Genomic DNA, 19,115 nt, shown 5'->3' on the forward strand with positions numbered 1-19,115 from the left:
ACACACACACACACACACACACACACACACACACACACACACACACTTCACTCAGGTCATCGGACCCCTACGCTGTGGACGCAGGCCCTGCGGCCCAACAAGTGCACACCAAACCTCAGAGCATCCCACCCAGGCCCCATCCCCCTGTAACACACCTAATCTACACATCCCTGAACACTATGGGCAATTTAGCATAGCCAATTCACCTAGCCCGCAAAACTTTGGACTGTGGGAGGAAACTGGAGCACCCGGAGGAAACCCACGTGGGCACGGGGAGAATGTGCAAACTCCACAAAGCCAGTTGCCCAAGGGCGGAATTGAACCCGGGTCACTGGTGCTGTGAGGCACCAGTGTTAACCACTGAGCCACCGTGCCACCTGAAATGTTTCTAGTATCCACCCCCACTGTTTGAATAAGGCAACATTTTAGATACAACTTGCAATGAGTTTTTTTTGTTGATTCATGGGATGAGGGCGTCGCTGGCTGGGCAGCATTTATTGCCCGTCCCTAATTGCCCAGAGGGCAGTTAAGAGTCAACCACGTTGCTGTGGGTCTGGAGTCACATGTAGGCCAGACCAGGTAAGGATGGCAGTTTTCTTCCCTGAAGGACATTAGTGAACCAGATGGGTTTTTCATGGTCATCATTAGACTCTTCATTTCAGATATTTATTGAATTCAAATTCCACCACCTGCCATGGTGGGATTTGAACCCAGGTCCCCAGGACATTATCTGGGTCTCTGGATTAACAGTCCAGCCATAATACCATTCGGCCATCGCCTCCCCAGCAATTTGTTGGTAAAACTGCAACAAGTTTCCTTGATTTAAGCAGCATCTTTTCCCATTTTTTATTCCACAGTCCAAAAAGAAATGGTCCTTGCACAGGCACTTGACAGTTGTGTTATGGGACAACATCTGGCAGGTTGCCAACAGCAAGGTCAAAGAGGCTGATTTTCAGGACCACAATAAAGGAAGTGGAGAATTTTAGGGAGAAAATTCTAGATCCTAGATAAGTTTCACTAGTGGTGTGCAGGAAACTGGGGTGCGCAAGAGGTCAATTGAAAGAGTGCAGAATACATGAACTGCTGTAGGAGATGACTGAAATGTGGGATGTGGGGGTAAAACTACAGATGGATTGGAATACAAGACTAAGGATTCTAAATTGGAGTCATAGCTGTACAGAGAGTGGCTAGAGGTCAGTAAACATACAGGCAGTGGAGGATGAGAACTTGAGGCAAGCTGCAGCTGAAATTTGGACATGCAGAAGTTATTTGAGTGGAATATGGGAAACCTGGCAGTTGGCTATTGGGATAGCAAAAATATTGGTGTTGCTGCTGAAACTAGTGTTTGGGTTAATCCTGTCCAATCACACAAATTTGACCAATTCTGTAACTTCTCATTCTGTGTTCTTTTAACCTTAAACCTAATAAAATAAATATTGTTTCTTCAGGCAAAGGTGGGACAGCCAGGTGTGGCTCTCCAATATATTACCTATTGTTCACACAGAATTGAAAATCATAAAGTCTTACCTCCCTTCAACCTGTCATCCCACAACACCTAGGATGTTACAATGGTATTTCAGAACTTTACTGCTTCAAACAGCACAACAATATTCTATTATCAGGACAGTTGATGCAAGTGAAATCTAAGCAGGAGTGTAATTTATTCTTTTGTGCCAAGGTAGATATTCCACCTGGTGCCTCCTAATTATAAGGTTAAGACTTGTATGAAATATTGCTTGTTGATTTCATTGGTACCAGTTTTTTAAAAGAAAATCAGATTTATTGCTAACAAAAGAGACAGCCTGTTGGAGCATTCTGACTTGCAATTATCAGGACAGAGGCAAGAATGCTGATTGTCAAAGGAAACAACAATTTATACCACATAGGAAAAGGTGCTGATTGGCAATTGGACTCTGAGGTATTACCGTCCCAAATGCACCAAAGAACAGTTTTTGTCTGAGTCTTTAAGTATTGCTAGCAAGGCCACAATTATTGGCTATTCAAAGTTACCCTGAGGGGAGGGGGTTAGACTTTCATGACAACTGTGTCAAAAGACTGAAGGCAACTGTGATTAGAATCATATGCAAGACTGAGTAAAGAGAAACTTGCATTTTATAACATCTTTCACAACAACTAGACACCACAAAATGGAGTACTTTCGAAGTGAAGTCACAGGTGTGATGTTTGAAAATATGTGAGCCACTTTGTGCACAGCAAGTTCCCACAAACAGTAACGTGATAGTGACCGGATAATCTGGTCTTATGGTACCCTTTGAGGAACAAATATTGATCAAACACCAGCATTCACTTCCCTGCTGTTCTCAAGGGTGGGATCTTTAAACCCCACCTGAGAAGTCAGATAGGATCTACATTTCTCTCAGCTGAAAGGTGCCAACACCAACCATGCAGCAGTCCCTCAGTACTGCACTAGAGGGTCAGTGCAGAATTTTTCCTCCAGTCATGAGCGGGATTTCAACCCAGACCAAAGAAGTTTGTGGTCCAGCAGGAAAAAAAAATCCATAAATTAACTGATTTATTAAATTTAGTTTCATAACTACTTACTACAATATCCCGTTGTATGTAAAGGAAGCCCTCCAACACAACCCCTACTGTTTATACTTCCTCTCCCACTCAAAAAATACCTACAGGGAGCCCCCTACTTATGAACATTTGACTTTTGAATACTCACACTGACAAACGATATCCCATATTGCTTTAATTCTAATAATTAGATATGCGAACATCCAGTCATACTTGGAGCAGATATTTGATTGAATCACTATAGTATGGAAGCAGATCTTTCAGCCCATCAAGTCCATACTGACCCTCTGAAGAGCATCCTACCCAGACCGACCCCCTACCCTCTCCCTGTCACCAGTACCCACGGGTAATCGGTCTAACTGACCTATCGCTGCACACTATGGAGCAATTTAGCATGGCCAATCCACGTAAACCTGCACATCTTTGGACTGTGGGAGGAAACCAGAGCACCTGAAGAAAACCCACGCAAACATGGAGAATGTGCAAACTCCACACAGATGGTTGCCGAAGGGTGAATCGAACCTAGGGCCCTGGCGCTGTGAGGCAGCAGTGCTAACCACTGAGCCACCGTGCCACCCCAAATGGCTAACAGTGATGAGGCCATTTTGCTGCCCATTTCCCAATTGTCCTCAAAATGTGTGGCTTGCTTAGCCAATAGTATGTTCCAATATGCCTATAAATTGATTTACAAACTTGGGAATGGAACATGTTCGTAACCTAGGGACTGCCTGTACATTTGCTGAGCCCTGGCTCAAATCAAGGCTGTTTAAAGTCTCGTAGCTAAAAAATAAATACATGTTTTAATTTGAGAATGAACAGCAAGATAATTGACTTGACTATTATTTTCACATAATAGTAGATTTCATGAATTTTGTGTGCTGGCACAAAGCTTTTCCCACTGTGATCACATTCTGGCAGTTTGGGTACAAGGTTTGGGCTGCAAATCATTTCTATTCAGGACTGAAAATCATGCAGGACCTACTAGCCCTGTGCCTCAAATTACTAATCTGCGCTCCTGGCAGGTGAGGTTCTGCACCAAGATTACAACCTCCGAGAATCTAAATGACTGCTTTACAGTTAAACCTCGAACAGCATACTGCCAATCTCCCTCTCTCTCTCTCTCACTGTCCTGACTTAATTTCTGTTTATTTTCAATAGTCTTTTGTGGATTTCTTTTCGCAAGCGCTACATATTGAGTACAAGAATAAGGGAATCATTGTCCAGGTAAGTAGAGCTCGGAGAAGTATCCTTGTGACTGTACGGTTACTATAGGAACTGTTGTCATGGCAACTACAGTAAATTGTATTTGCATAGCTGCCAGTATGACGCAAGCTGCAGGGTGAAAGCAAAAAGATGGTGTTGCTAAGAAAAAGAGAACTGATCTTCGAAACAAAACTTGTAAAAGAAATTACAAATGTGATATTTCTTAAGCATTGCTGTATTTGTGTACTCCAAGGTTAAGTAAATTTGCCTGAATATTTTAGCTTTTCCCTGACTTAAATTGTGAAGTTATTTTCAATCTCGATCTACTTCTGTGGCAAAACTTTTAAACACAATACTTAATTGAAAGTGATGAAACATGTAGTTTCATGCACTGTTTTAGCATGGTTGATGAATAATTATTGTTCCTAAGGTATAGATATACCTGCTTAAGAAATCTTGAAGGCAACATATAAAGTGAATATTAGAAAACCCTTCTAGTACATTCAGCCCCTCCAAGCTTGCTCCATCACTTGATACGATCACGGCTGATCTCATCTTGACCTGAACTACACTTTCCTGTCACCCCTCCGTAACCCTTCAACCCATTACTAATTTAAAACTCTGTCTATCATCTTAAATTTTTTCAATGTCCCAGCATCCATTGCACTCTGGGATAGTGAGTCACATAGATTCACAACTCTTTAAAAGAACATAGAACATAGAATAGTACAGCATAGTACAGGCCAATACAGGCCCACTATGTTATGCGGACCTATTATCTGACTAAGATCAATCTACCCTGCATACCCTACATTTTACTATCCTCCATGTACCGATCCAAGAGTCGTTTAAAAGTGTCTAAAGTATCTGATTCCACTACCACTGCCGGCAGCGCATTCCACGCGCCCACCACTGTCTGTATGAAGAACCCACCTCTGACATCTCCCCTATACCTTCCTCCAATCACCTTAAAATTATTCCCCCTCGTAATAGTCATTTCCACCCTGGGAAAAAGTCTCTGACTATCCACTCTATCTATGCCTCTCATCATCGTGCACACCTCTATCAAGTCACCTCTCATCCTTCTTTGCTCCAATGAGAAAAGCCCTAGCTCCCTCAATCTTTCCTCATAAGACCTACCCCCCAGTCCAGGCAGCATCCCGGTAAATCTCCTCTGCACCCTCTCTAAAGCTTCCACATCTTTCCTATAATGAGGTGACCAGAACTGAATACAATATTCCAAGTGTGGTCTAACCAGAGTTTTATGGAGCTGTAGCATAACCTCGAGGCTCTTAAACTCAATTCCCCTGTCAATGAAAGCTAACACACCATACGCCGCCTTCACAACCCTGTCAACTTGAGTGTCAACTTTGAGGGATCTATGGATGTAAACCCCAAGATCCCTCTCTCCCTCCACACTGCCGAGAATCCTGCCATTAACCCCGTATTCTGCATTCAAATTCGACCTTCCAAAATGAATCACTTCACACTTTTCTGGGTTGAATTCCATCTGCCACTTCTTTGCCCAGCTCTGCATCCTGTCAACGTCCCGTTGCAACCTACAACAGCCCTCCACATTATCCACAACTCCACCAACCTTTGTGTAATCAGCAAACTTACTAACCCACCCTTCCACTTCCTCATCCAAGTCATTTATAAAGATCACAAAGAGCAGAGATCCCAGAACAGATCCCTGCAGAACATCACTGGTCACCGAGCTCCAAGCTGAATTCTTTCCATCTCTTACCACCCTCTGTCTTCTATTGGACAGACAATTCTGTATCCAGACAGCCAAGTTTCCCTGAATCCCATGCCTCCCTACGTTCTGAATGAGCCTACCATGGGGAACCTTATCAAATGCCCTGCCAAAATCCACATACACCACATCCAGTGCTCGACCTTCATCAATGTGTTTTGTCACATATTTTTAAGGTAAGAGGTGAAACCTGAAAAAAGGGACCCGAGGGGCAACTTCTTCATATACAGGGTGGTTCATACTTTACTTCGATCTGTTCATTCCTCTTCTCACAGTTGTAGAGTCAAAACGACATGGAAACAGACCCTTTGGTCCAACTTGTCCATAATGACCAGGTTTCCCAAACTAATCTAGTCACACTTGCCTGCGTTTAGCCCATATCACTTTAAACCTTTTCTATTCATGTACCAATCCAAATGTACTTTAAATGTTGCTACTGTATCTGTGTCTACCACTTCCTCTGGCAGTTAATTCCACATACGAACCACTGATTTGCATCATGATACAACAGGAAAGGGGCTGGCCTATGCCATTGGGAAAGAAAAGACGAGTGGTGATCTAAGTGGCCGAGAACACCATTTGACCCACCTGAAATATACTGGAGTTTACAACTCAAAGTCCACTTCCTGGTTTACATAGTCAAACCTTTAGAGCCAAAGCCCTAAACTCTGTAATTCCCTCCCTAAATCTGCACCTCCCTACCTCACGAGGAACATTTACAACCCAGGTATTTAACAATCTTGCCGAGAAGGATTTTAAAATTATTAGAATGCTTTGTTTGACTGGATGCAGAGAGGGGGTTTCCAATGTTGGAAGAACAGCAAAAGATGGAGGTCACTAATATGACACGAAGAAACTCGAGAGAATTCAGAAGAAGCCTCTTTATCCAGACAGCAGAAAGGATGTGGGACTAATTGAGATGGACAGTAGTGATGCATTCAAGGGGAAGCTGGAAAAACCAGAAGGGATGGAAGCATATGTCAATAATGAAATGAAATAGGATGGGAAGAGGCTTGGGTGGAGCCTCGTACCTCTCTCCAGTCCAAACCTACATTTGAATCCCACAATAAATGCAATCTGATCAATGCGTCCAACTCTTAAAAATGAAAATGAAAATGTAAACATAAAGTTCAAAGCTCCAATGGCATCAGGGTGGGTTTAGGTTGCTGAACTGAAAAACCAACCATGTGTTTTTCAGTCATCTTTACTTGAGTTTACTCCCTCAAACAGTGAAAGGAGCCTGTTTCCAAAGGATCTTCAGAAGTTATTCCTACAGTCTATTTTTAGAATTGAAGGCCACCTTCCTGTTAGGTTTAATATGAACAATGTTTGCAGTGAGCACATTAATGCGGGCTAAATGCATAATATTCCTTCAATGCCTTATATGGAAAACAAAAATAATCCATGCTGCATTTCTGATCTGTCATGATTTCAAGCGTTTGTGGAATCTTCATTATTTTTTGTACTAGTTTTCTTTATCAGTTAGCTCAGCTCCGAGCTATCCTGGCAGGAATTCCTCAGGGTAGCATCCTAGGGCCGACCATCTCAGCTGCTTCGTCAATGACCTTCCTTCCATTATAAGGTTAGAAGTGGGGATGTTTATCGATGATTGCACAATGTTCAGCACCATTCACGATCCTCACTACTGAAACAGTCCACATTCAAATGTAACAAGATCTGGACAATATCCAGGCTTGGGCTGACAAGTGGCAAGTAACATTTGTGCCACACAAATGTCAGGCAATGATTGTCTCTTATTGGAGATGATCTAGCTACTGCCCCTTGACATTCAGTGGTGTTACCATCACTGAATCCCCCATTATCATCATCCTGGGGGTTACCATTGACCAGAAACTCAATTGGACTCATCACGTAGACACTGGCTACAAAACCAGGTTAAAAGCTAAGAATACTGCAGCAAGTAACTCACTACCTGACTTCCCCAAAGCCTGTCCACTGTTTATAACACATACATCAGGCATGTGATGGAATACAGCCCAATTGCCTGGATGAGTGCTGCCCCAATAGCATTTGAAGCTTGACACCAAACAGGATAAAGTAGCCCGCTTGATTGACACCACACCCGCAAGTATCTATTCCCTCCACCAGCAACGCTCAGTAGTGGCAGTGTGTACTGTTAGAGGGAGTAATAGATGAACCCCCTCTGACAATTAAACTAAAACACAAGTCCCGATCTGTTATGATGGGCATAGGAGTTCCTCTCTAATCATTACCCCTGAAACACCCAGAGAAGCTCATCTTTTCCCTCGTAGTCTATTAAGAGTGGTTAAAAGAAAATCCCTGATTTCCACTTTACAAGTGACCAGAAACAACTTTATTTATCTAACCCAACAATGAACAAATTAAGAAAATTATTAACAAACCGACAATTCCCCCTATGCTACTAACTACTCCCTAACTGGTCTAAATTCTACTGGAATGCTGCTTAAATAAAGACAAGTTCCACTAATATAAACCCAATTAATAAGAGAACAAGGATTTATAACTTAATCTCTGCAAATTCACACAGATTGTCTTCTGGAATATTCGGTCATCTCCGCTCTCTTCTCAAACGCCTTTCTTCCGTTAATTCTGCTGTTGGGGATGTGTTATCTCTGTAATTTCTTTGATGAGGACTTTGAGCTAAAATACCGTGATACCTTTGATTAATTAGATGGGCTTTCTCTGAGAGATGAATGGTGCTAACTCTGGGAGGTGGCAGATGGTTCTCTCTCTCAGATGGCAGTTGGTGCTCTCCGATTTTCCAAATGCCCTCATCTTATAAGAATTTGATTGTCATTACGGATATATAATATTGGTTTCAGGTTGTCAAGACCATCAGATTTAAATTCAATTGGCTTTTTGCATCTGGATGCTTTGTTTAAATTGGCCAAATTCAAATTTGTTGTCTTGGAAAAAAGTGCTGCTTGGCTGGTCTGTACAAAATGTTTCCATTCGGGCACTCTCTCTGCACCTGCATTTATAAACTTCCAAGCACAGACAAAGCACAAGCTCTTAAAGTGACCGTGGCACACTTTTCCCCGCAATCATTTTTCCCAATAAATTCTAACATCCTGCCTTCCAATTCATGAATACTCTAGAGATAGTAGGAACTGCAGATTCTGGAGAATCTGAGATAACCAGGTGTAGAGCTGGATGAACACAGCAGGCCGAGCAGGAAGGCTGAGGTTTCGGGCCTAGACCCTTCTTGGGGTCTAGGCCCGAAACGTCAGCTTTCCTGCTCCTATGATGCTGCTTGGCCTGCAGTGTTCATCCAGCTCTACACCTTGTTATCTCATGAATACTCTATCCAACTTTGTAACAGTACTGTCTACAAGATGCACTGCAGAAAATTACCAAAGATCCTTAGGCAGCACTTTCCAAACCCATGACCATTTCCATCCAGAAGGATACAGGAAGCAAGTACATGGGAACATCACCTCCTGCAAGTTTCCCCTCCACGCTGCTCACTATCCTGACTTGGAAATATATGGGAGTTCCTTCACTGTTGCTGGGTCAAAGTTCTGGAATTCCTTCCCTAAGGACATTGTGGGTCACCTGCAGTACATGGACTGCAGCGGTTCAAGAACGCAGCTCACCACCAGTCAGCAATTCCCATGTCCTACGGATAAAAGAAAATTGTCTGCTCTTTTTTATAAACCTACAGTGCTGATGTGCAGTGCAAATCAATATACCGTCAATAACTTGGGATCTATAAGTCTTTCCTAAGCTTCATCTAAATTACAAATTAGTAAAATAGGAGAAAATTATTCAATGCCTACATTCAGTGAGTGGTGTAGGCCACTGGACTAAACAGCAATATTTGCTGAAGTAAGTAGTGTTATTTTGTAGGCAGAAAGTGCAATAAATCAGGCTAAGTTTGGATACAAAATTCATAAATTAGCCTTTTTGAAATAGCTGCACAGAGTCTGATATCCAGTCACCAAGTCAACCTTTATTTAGACATGAGTCCTTGACTCTAATCCAGCTCCCTCTGAGCCAGCTCTAAGTAAACAGAATGTCTGACACTGCTGTTCTCTTTTTTTCCCTTTTTCTTGTTTTTTTGGTATTCTGTCACCAAGTCACCCTTTATTTATGTTGCACTGTACATGGGCTGTGACCAGCCAGCTCAAAGCCAGTCCCTAGACTGAGCAGACCTTCTGAATCTCCTGTATTTTGTTTTTGTTTCCCCTACGCTGCCACAACAGCCAAAGGGGGTTCAGCAGCTGTGCTTATATTTTCCCCACATCACCCATGTGCTAAAACTTTATTCTAAATTTTGCACCACCAGGAAAACACTCCGGTCCTTATGTCAGCCAGGACTCCCTGATTGGACCTGTTAATCTGGTCCAGTCAGGGAACGCATTCTGTGGGGTCGACCTGGCTGGCCTTGTTACAATCACTATACTGTAAAAAAAAAATTTAAGAACTACTAATAATGCTTTCAACTTGTATGTTGATGTTCTGGCCCCTTTGTGCCATCTAGTGGTTAATATTTAAACTTCCCTTCTCTGGTACAATATTTCCATTCAGTCTCTTCTGGTAAGTTGGGTAGCTAGTTCTATACAAACCTTAAACACAAATTAACAATCACAGAATTACTACAGTGCAAAGGTGGGCTATTCGGCCCATTGTACCCACACTGGTTCTATTACCTTGTGCTAATCTCCTGCCTATCGTGCCGTAAATTGCAATATCTGTTTGATTTGAGACAATCTCTGATCGTAAACTCCTATATGCATGGCCTCAAATAATAAATTTGAAATATCTTTGCTACTTGCATGAGAATTTGAAATCACTTACTACTGTTGTGGGATGCGCCAAAGTTGTTACCATTTTAGATTTGGATTTTCTGTGCTATTCAAAATTAAGTCGTGATCATGAAATAGCAACAATGTACAGAAATGAGAAAGTTGTGCTCATAAACAGTAACCTGTTTCTCAGCAATAATGTTACTATATTCTACTGTATTTTTCTCTTTGCACTTGCTTTTGTTAGAGTGTGCTGCCATTCTACGTGGCTACAAAGTTGAGTAAGATCCGAAGGCCAACTCTAAGCAAACCGAGTCCTGAAACATATGTGAAAGCTGCCTTAAAAACAGTTGGTCTTCAGATGCAGACAAATGGCTACCTGCCACATGCCATTATGGTAAGGAATGCAAGTTCTTCTTTTCTTATCAGTTGTTTAATTTGTCACTTGGTTTTGATGCATCACTTTAAGTTTTCTCTGGTTTCAAAGAGCTGACATATTTTGGATGTGGTTACATTGGTACTGGCAGCCTCTTGCACACCTTGCAGGACTGGTCTACTGTTGCGTATGAACCAATTGATTGTTGGGGGAACTTCACAGTCTCACGTGAGAAGGAGTATCCTGTTGGAGACATTAAAAGCAACCACCAGTTTTATTATATCTGAGAGAGAGGAAAAAGATAGACTGTCCAGTGATTACTTTGGATTTTGATTGATCCATGCCTCAGTTGTTTTGGAGATTAGTTTCTCGCTGTTGTAATGGTGGCTCTGGGTTTGGTGGAGCCTCTCCCCTCTGTGCCCCCCTCTATGCACTGCATCCCCCCACCCCCCTCAGCAAACACCCCCTCCACCTGCTCGCACCTTGTTATCATCCTCATTGATGCCATAGGTATCGGTGAAAGCAAACACCACATTTGGTGGACCTCCTTAGCCTCGTCCGTGGTCCCTTTCTTTGACAGCCTTCTCTAGCCTTGGAGGACTGTACATGACCGACACAGTCCACTGTCACTGGGTTGTAGAACACAGTAGATACTTCGGTGAGGAGGGGAGATGCTCATAACTTCGTTTTGAAACCCAGTGATTTTAAGTCTGGGCAGTTTCCTGATATCATCCTATCTTCCCACTTTTCAGTGTCTTTCTGTCATTCTTCATCCCTCTTTGTATACTCTTTATCACTTTTCTCGTGCCCTTTACTTGTCCCCTTATGCATGCTGTCTGTATCCTGAATCTGTATTGCTTTTGGCCCCTTCACACTTGCCTTCCCTCCGCTGTACCCCGCTCTCACTCTCTCGCCTTCCCTCCGCCGTAGCCCCCCCCCACACTCTCGCCTTCCCTCTGTTGCACCCCCTCTCACTCTCTCGCCCTCCCTTTGCTGTACCCCTCTTCACTCTCACACTCTTGTCTTCCCTCTGCTGTCCCCCCCTCAATCTCTCTCCTTCACCCCTGCATCTAGAGGTTCATAAGCCACCATTTCCATCATCTCTTTTTGCATACCATCCCCTCCCTCCTTGTCAGCATTCTGTAGGGACTGTTCCCTCTGGGACATACCTGATCCATGCCTCCTTCATTTTCCACACCCCTCGGGTACTTTCCCATGCATTCACAGAAGGTGCAACACTTGACCGTTTACCTCCTCCCTCCCCACTCCCCAAGGCCCCAGACACAATTTCCAGGTGAGGCAGTGATTTGCCTACTCAATCTAGTTTACTGTATCCAGTACTCTCAATGCGGCCTCCTCTGTACTAGTAAAATGAAACATAGACTAGGTGATCACTTTGTGGAGCATCTACTTTATCTGTAAAAATGACCCCGAGTTTCCAGCTGCCTGCCACATCACTGTGTTCCTATGCCAAACGTCTGTTTCAGGCCTGGTGCAGTGCAAACTGGAGGAACAATATTCTGTCTTTGGTACATTACAGCCTTCAGGATTCAACATCAACTTTAACAATTTCAGAACATGAACTCTACCTCCTTCCTTGTCTATTACCTACTCTCTCAGTCCCAGATCCTGTCATGAAGTAGGTTGCTTTCAGCACAGCCAACTACTCGATGCTCCCAAAATCACCTATTTAACTTTTTTCCTGGTTTACTATCAACAGTCCCTTTGTCTGCCTACCGTCCCATTAAGAAGTTGGGATTTAAGTTCTGTTCCGATATTCTTATGTGATGCAGTCTATATATAATCACTTAGTTTTTTTGTATTTTATCATTATTGTAGAAAACATTTTACTTAAAGGAATAAAACTTCACACTGAATAAACATTGAAATAAAATCAAGTGGCAGCTTTGAATTCAAATTAAAGTACAAGGCAGCCCCCAGGTTGCGAACGGGTTCTATTCTGGAGTCTGTTCAAGTCTATTTGTACACAGGTCAGAACAAAATACAGGACAATATAAAGTAGCCATTCATAAACAAGGAAAAGTTTGTATGTCCAGTCTTTTAAAATTACACCACTGTGTGGGATTGTGTTTGTAAGTCAGACATTCGTGAATTGGGGACCCCCTGTATTGCAGATCCTGGGAATCCGGACTAAAAATAGTGTTGGAGAAACTCAGCAGGTCTGGCATCAGCTGTGGAGAGACAGAGACTTAACGTTTTGAATATCATGTGACTTTCTTCAACTTTGAAATCCCAGATTGTGGCTTAGAATTTTGACTTTTGCATGAGAAACCTTGTCATAAAAATAAATGTAATTAAAATGCATGTCAATATTCTAATAAATATCCTTTAGGGTTGGATTATGACGTCCCTACTTCCAACATCTCTAGTCATTAAGCAGTGTATGAAGATGAACCAAGGTCTGCGTGCTCGTCACTTTAAGAAACTGAAGGAGAAAGGGGAATAACAGGATTTGCCTGCTGACCAACACAAGCTCGAAATAAATGTGGTTCTTTATCATGTAATTTTCAAATTTCCTATGAGCAATGTACCATGATTCACTGAATTTCTTTCTGTCTCAAAGACCAAATCGGGAGATTGAAATCACATTTTGTTCTGTTTTTGCTGCACTGTTCATTAAAAAAAAATTGCTTTGGCGTTCAGTAGCTTGTGTTTTATTTTCCTGGTTTTGGTAAAGATTCTTCAATTCTATCAGTTGTTCACAAACCTTATACTAGTAAGCAGAGTTCTGTGTCTGCGTTGAAGTAATGAAACACTAAGCGTTGCTATGTTCTGACTTTAGACCTCAAAATTAGTCAACACTGGCTTGTACCGCTTTAAAAATTAGTATCAATTTTAAACAATACCTGCAACACTAATTGTACTGCTGATAAAATGTTTTTAGAAGTATATCTTTGAAGATTTTGACTTCTATTTTTCCTCTTTATGGCCTTATGATCATAAGATGTAGGAGCAGAAGTAGGCAATTCAGCCCATCGGGTTTGTTCCACCATTCAGTGAGATCATGGCTGACCTGAAAATCCTCTCGTGGACTTATGTTCTTCAAAATGCAGTGGTCAAATACTTAGGTGTAAACCAATGCAGTTATGAAAATAGGGTTTAAACTACTTAATTCCTTTTCTTGAAACCAATGAAATTGAGAGCAAATGTTTCCAGAATTCTTTCCTCCTTTCCAAAATTATAAACAAGTGGATTTACTTTCAAAACAAAACCATGGCAGATCCAAGATGGGGTTAATCAGAAAACTAATGTGATAAACCAAGACTTGATCTAATTTTTTTTTTGTTTAACCAAATAACAATGATGAGTGATAATCCCAGGACAGTGCTGCCATTTTTGACACCTTGGAACATGACTAACAATTTAAACCATATATGTTCACAGTATATCCACGTGTATTTTCCTGTGCACTGTAACATTTGTTCTCTTAAAAAGCCTGTTGTAGCTAACTCCTCAGGTACGTGTACCTTTAATATATTTTCCTAAACTGGGGGCTAAATACTCCATTTTTGTGTTTCTGGCACATTCTGGATGTAAACATCACATTTTTATTTTGTATACTGTCTGCTCTTGAGATTCCATCCATCATTTTGCGTGGTTCAAGAATCATGGATTAGTTTATTTCCTAATGTCTCTCTGCTGGAACTGCAAAGAACCAATTTGCATGACTTTAAAGAATTAAGTTCTTTTACTGTATTCAGAGGTGAATTATAAAACTGTGACAAACATATTGACATAGTTTACTGATCGGTATATCTGCTTTCAGTACAATTGTTGCCAACTGTATTCAAACTATTAAACAATTCCAACACTGAGCAGTTAGTAGTTACTAATTATTCATTGAGGTACTTTGGGTAGGTTTAAAAATCATCTTTAAACACATCTGATTTGAATCTCATACAGTAGTTAATCATTGTCTAGTTTGAACAATGCTTTCCAACATATTCTGGGCAAAATAACACTTGCTTTCTATCATTTAATGTTATTTTCCCAGATGTGGTGCCTGTAAAAGATTTCATGTTTTAAGCCCAACTTCTTCAGCTGCATGACCGAAGTGAGGAGCTCTGAAGACAAGTATCACTGGTATCCAAACAGTCATCCATGTTCTCAAATATGACATTAAAAGCAAGTTGGACATCAGGCTTGAGGGATACATTCCACTTCCAAATTTGTTGTGTGTTAGATTTCACAGTCAGTAGTCTATAAGATTAGCACTGGGAGCCTTGTATTGCAACGACTAATGCACGAAAATAGATTTTGAAAATATTAAAAAATCCTTAAGATGATTTACAGCAGTCAACACCTACTGTGCTGGTAGTTTTGTAGCGACATTAAGCTGTTTTTCAACGGTTGTATAAGTAAGCAAGTTTCTACAATAAAATTAATTCGATTGGAGTTAGTTTATAAAATATTTTATCACTTTTTATCAAAAATACCAATTAGAAACATTCAGGATTGTCCAAAGCTCTCTAGTTTCAGTTGCTTGTAGCAAGAGTAAAATCACTTGTTTTTCATGTTTGCTGAGTGTTATTGAATAGTAGTTACTTTATACGTGGGATGTGGGAAACAAAGCTTGAAGAATGCTTTATAAATTCAGCACACACTGATTCTGTGTCGAGTTTTGCCCGTACAGAGACCTGAGTTGTCTGGAGTTGCCACCAAACAATTTGAATTGATCAATTATGAATTAAACTAGTTTCATTCACAATTAACATTCCAAAGGTGATGGTTACAGATTGGGTTGCTTTAGAATTGGGTGTCAGAAAAGCAAATTACTAATTGGCATTCAAATTCTGTAAGCTGCCAGCAAAGGTTGCCAGTTTCCAAACACTTGCTGCCAATTTTAATGAATTTGATCTGAAATGCTAAGAAGTGAATGGGTGAGGGTTGGGGGGATGCGCCGACAGTTTGTGGTGTGGTGTGGTCGCTAACCATTTGATAGGGTGGGGAAACATTCTGGAGTGAAGCAAGACACTTTGTTCTGAAATTATTTGTATAAATCAATATAATACTGCTTTGAAGCTGACTTCTTAGTTTGCAAGCCTTTATATGTGGGCTATATTTAGTTCCAGGTTCCATATGATTAAGATTGTAGGTCCTGATTTTCTGCATTTGACTCTGATTAAAAGTGTTTAGGATCAAAAAAACAGCCCACACAATAAAATGTTGTATACTTAGGCAAACTTTTCTTTGCAGGATCTGATGGCTGCTGTATCAATTTTCCTGTTCTATATAAATGACTCTGGATCCATTTATACCACTGGTTTAGTGTCAGTGTAAATTTACCCTTTACATCTGTTGATGTTGTAATGTAAGTTATGGTTGGAGATCTGAATCACTACAAAACAAAACTTCACTCCAGCATCTTTCTGTCTTGACCTTGGATTAATACTGTATCTAAAATGGAGCATCAAAGTTCTCGCTGTCCTATAAATGGACTCCAAAATGGCTTCATTTTAATGTTTAACTATGGCTTGTTTGTGCATTTTGCATTCCATACTAATTCTGAAAGCATCTCCAGTTATAAATTGGAGAGGAGAGGACTGCACACCTCCTAACCTACCATCTCCTTTGTCGAAACTAATTTAAAAAAATATGAATATTGGAAGTAAAATGTGTTTATGGGTGCCTTCATCCAGATGTGTATATCACCCTTAACTTTCTACATATGACAGATGTACACTTTTTTTTGTAGTCAATAAACAGAAAATAATCTGTCATTATTGCACTTTCATTGGTGTTTATTACCCAGTTTCTAAGGCTTAGGGGTCTCTGTGTTAAAAATAGGACACAATGTTGTACAATACAATCTGCTAATTGCAAACATAAATCATAAACTTGGTGACTTAATTATATCTAACTCAACCCTAATTTAAATTTACCCCATCAGGTCAGCATGAGCATACAACCTAAGTATGGCTTGCTTTCTGTTATATTAAAAAAAATTCTAGTGGCATTGAAACTGCGTGATATTTTTGAACATACAATACTGATTCAATGGTGCTGAACTGATTCAGTATGAAGCTTGTGTCCTGATTTAGTAAGCTGAATGAAAATACTGTAGGATCTTGCACATTTTTTGTTGGTGTTAAAGGTGCAACAGAAAGGGTGAGATTAGTTGTCTGTCCACAGTTGTGTGTTAACTAATAGTGATTGCTTTCACTGACTAGAAGTGATTCTAGGTGTAGCGAACAAATAAAGTTGTTTTTTGTGAAATTCTACTTTTGAAACTCTGCTTATGATGATAACTGGTCTATAAGTTGACTCACTGAATATTAAAGATGAAGGCTGATAGGGCGCTTGAATTAGTTTATTGGTCTAGTTTTTTCAATGTACGTGCATCCGTAGGTTTAACTTCTTGATTTTGCACCCATAGTATTAGAATACGGGTAATTGCCGTGGGTGCAGACATTCAATATTAGTGTGAAGACTACAGGAAGCTTCTTGTTCATCAAAGTTATTTGCATTTGGATCTACTGAAAAACAACTGCACTAGAGTTGTACAGCACGGAAACAGACCCTTCAGTCCAACTTGTCCATGCCGAACAGATATCCTAAATTAACCTAGTTCTATTTGCCAGAAATTGGCCCACGTTGCTCTAAACCCTTCCTATTTATATACCCATCCAGCTGCCTTTTAAATGTTGTAATTGTACCAGTCTCCACCACTACCTCGAGCAGCTCATTCCGTATATGCACCACCCTCTGAGTGAAAACATTGCCCCTTAGATCCCTTTTAAATCTTTCTCCACTCGCCTTCAACCTAGCCCCAGCCTATTCAGCATCTTGCTATAACTCAAATCTTGCAAACCTGGCAATGTCTTTGTATATCTAAAGTAAAGGTACTAGGGTCATTGACTACGAGTCAAAATGCCCCTACAGTTCCTATCTACTGTGTCTAACCAGACCTAAGCACATTGAAACACAGCTGATGTTCAGTCAAGGTGTCTGTATAAAGGGGCACTAGATTTGAACTGGAGACCTCTTGATCTGCAGTCAAATACTCTACTGCTGAGCTATACCTCTACCTCAAAAGTTATTTTTTTAAATAAGATTGCTGTATTGTAACAGGAAACTTTCATGTAACTATACAACATTTTGAACACCAGAAGTTGCTGAAAAGCTCAGCCGGGTCCGGCAGCATCTGCAAAGAAAAAAAATCAGTTAACGTTTCGGGTCTGGTGACCCTTCCTCAGAACTTAGTTAACATTAAGTCTGTTTTTTCTTCACAGATGCTGCCAGACCTGCTGAGCTTTTCCAGCAACTTCTATTTTTGTTCCTGATTTACAGCATCCGCAGTTCTTTCAGTTTTAACATTTGAATACTTCTGGTCACTAAAATGAACAGGCATCACAAAATATATTACCCTATTTCCGGTCCGTATGTTTACAATGGAGGGTGAAGGTCTTTCCAGTCCCTCTACTCCACTGGACACAGCAAATGTTTAAATGTTTTACAGTGACCAATATGGCCATTTATATGCTTTTATCTACATTAAGATATAATTTTATTATTCATTTGGGTTTATTAATGTACAAAAAAATTTTTAAAAAAGCAGTTTGACAAAGATGTAAAATGAATCTAATGGAAACTAGTACAGCTATCTTAGTAATCAAAATAAATGAATTTTCAATGAGGCTTTAAATGATTTAGTGTTATAAAAGCACTTGCATTGAGATGAGACAAATTCTTTAAAAAAATTAGTTTCTTGTCATTCTGTTGTTGTTTTTCAAACTATTAGAGTATCCTGTCCCACCTAGGGACACCACAACACCTCCAGGTACTAAATAAAGCAATTGAAACAAAATAATGTATTTTCTAAGCACACTCGACTACAACATATATGTAAGAGAAAAGCTGCACAAACAGGCTCTGGAAGAGGATATTAAGGAAGCTCTGTTAACAAATAAGTGAGCTATGTTAGCACTTTGTTTAAAGGTCTCAGGAAGAGACATTAACTAAAGAAAATAGCACCAAGTGAAGGAAGAAATTTGCTGACATGAAGCTGGTTACAATTTATGAGCTGAAGGCTGAACCACAGGCACTGTAGTGTGACAGGGAATAGGGAGGTTACCTGGATCTTTCTGGCAGGAGGCAGACATATCCTTTAGGATGGGGACTTATGATTTGGTCATTGATCATGTACAGGAAGGTATGGCTGCAAGTGAGGCAATTGAGGAATGTCAGCCTCTGTGATTGTCCAATGGGCAGTTGCATGCTTCTCCTGTAGAATGTGGGAGGTAAGGGTCACCACTAGTGTCCCCACTGACGTCATCTGCGGGAAGTGCACCCAACTGTAGCTCCTCGGAAACCGCGTTAGGGGACTGGAGCTGGAGCTGGATGAACTTCGGATCATCCGGGAGGCTGAGGGGGTAATTGAGAGGAGTTACAGGGAGGTAGTCACACCTCAGGTACAGGAAAAAAGTAGATGGGTTACAGTCAGGGGACAGAAAGGGAACAGGCAGAC

The 19,115-nt window shown here is 40.8% G+C and overlaps 1 protein-coding gene across 1 annotated transcript in view; it reads left to right on the forward strand.

Annotated features, from left to right (window-relative positions):
* The window catches only part of LOC109922926 (very-long-chain 3-oxoacyl-CoA reductase-A-like), a 155,547-nt gene extending 142,257 nt beyond the window's left edge, over nucleotides 1-13,290 (forward strand). The window contains exons 9-11 of the mRNA XM_048606889.1: nucleotides 3,700-3,765; nucleotides 10,499-10,648; nucleotides 12,981-13,290. Coding sequence (XP_048462846.1) covers nucleotides 3,700-3,765; nucleotides 10,499-10,648; nucleotides 12,981-13,094 — 330 coding nt within the window. The 3' untranslated portion in view covers nucleotides 13,095-13,290. The remainder of the gene's footprint in view (nucleotides 1-3,699; nucleotides 3,766-10,498; nucleotides 10,649-12,980) is intronic.
* The last annotated feature ends 5,825 nt before the right edge of the window (nucleotides 13,291-19,115 follow it).

This window comes from Rhincodon typus, chromosome 17 (genome assembly GCF_021869965.1).
Source record: "Rhincodon typus isolate 14 chromosome 17, sRhiTyp1.1, whole genome shotgun sequence".
Taxonomy (NCBI): Eukaryota; Metazoa; Chordata; class Chondrichthyes; order Orectolobiformes; family Rhincodontidae; genus Rhincodon; species Rhincodon typus.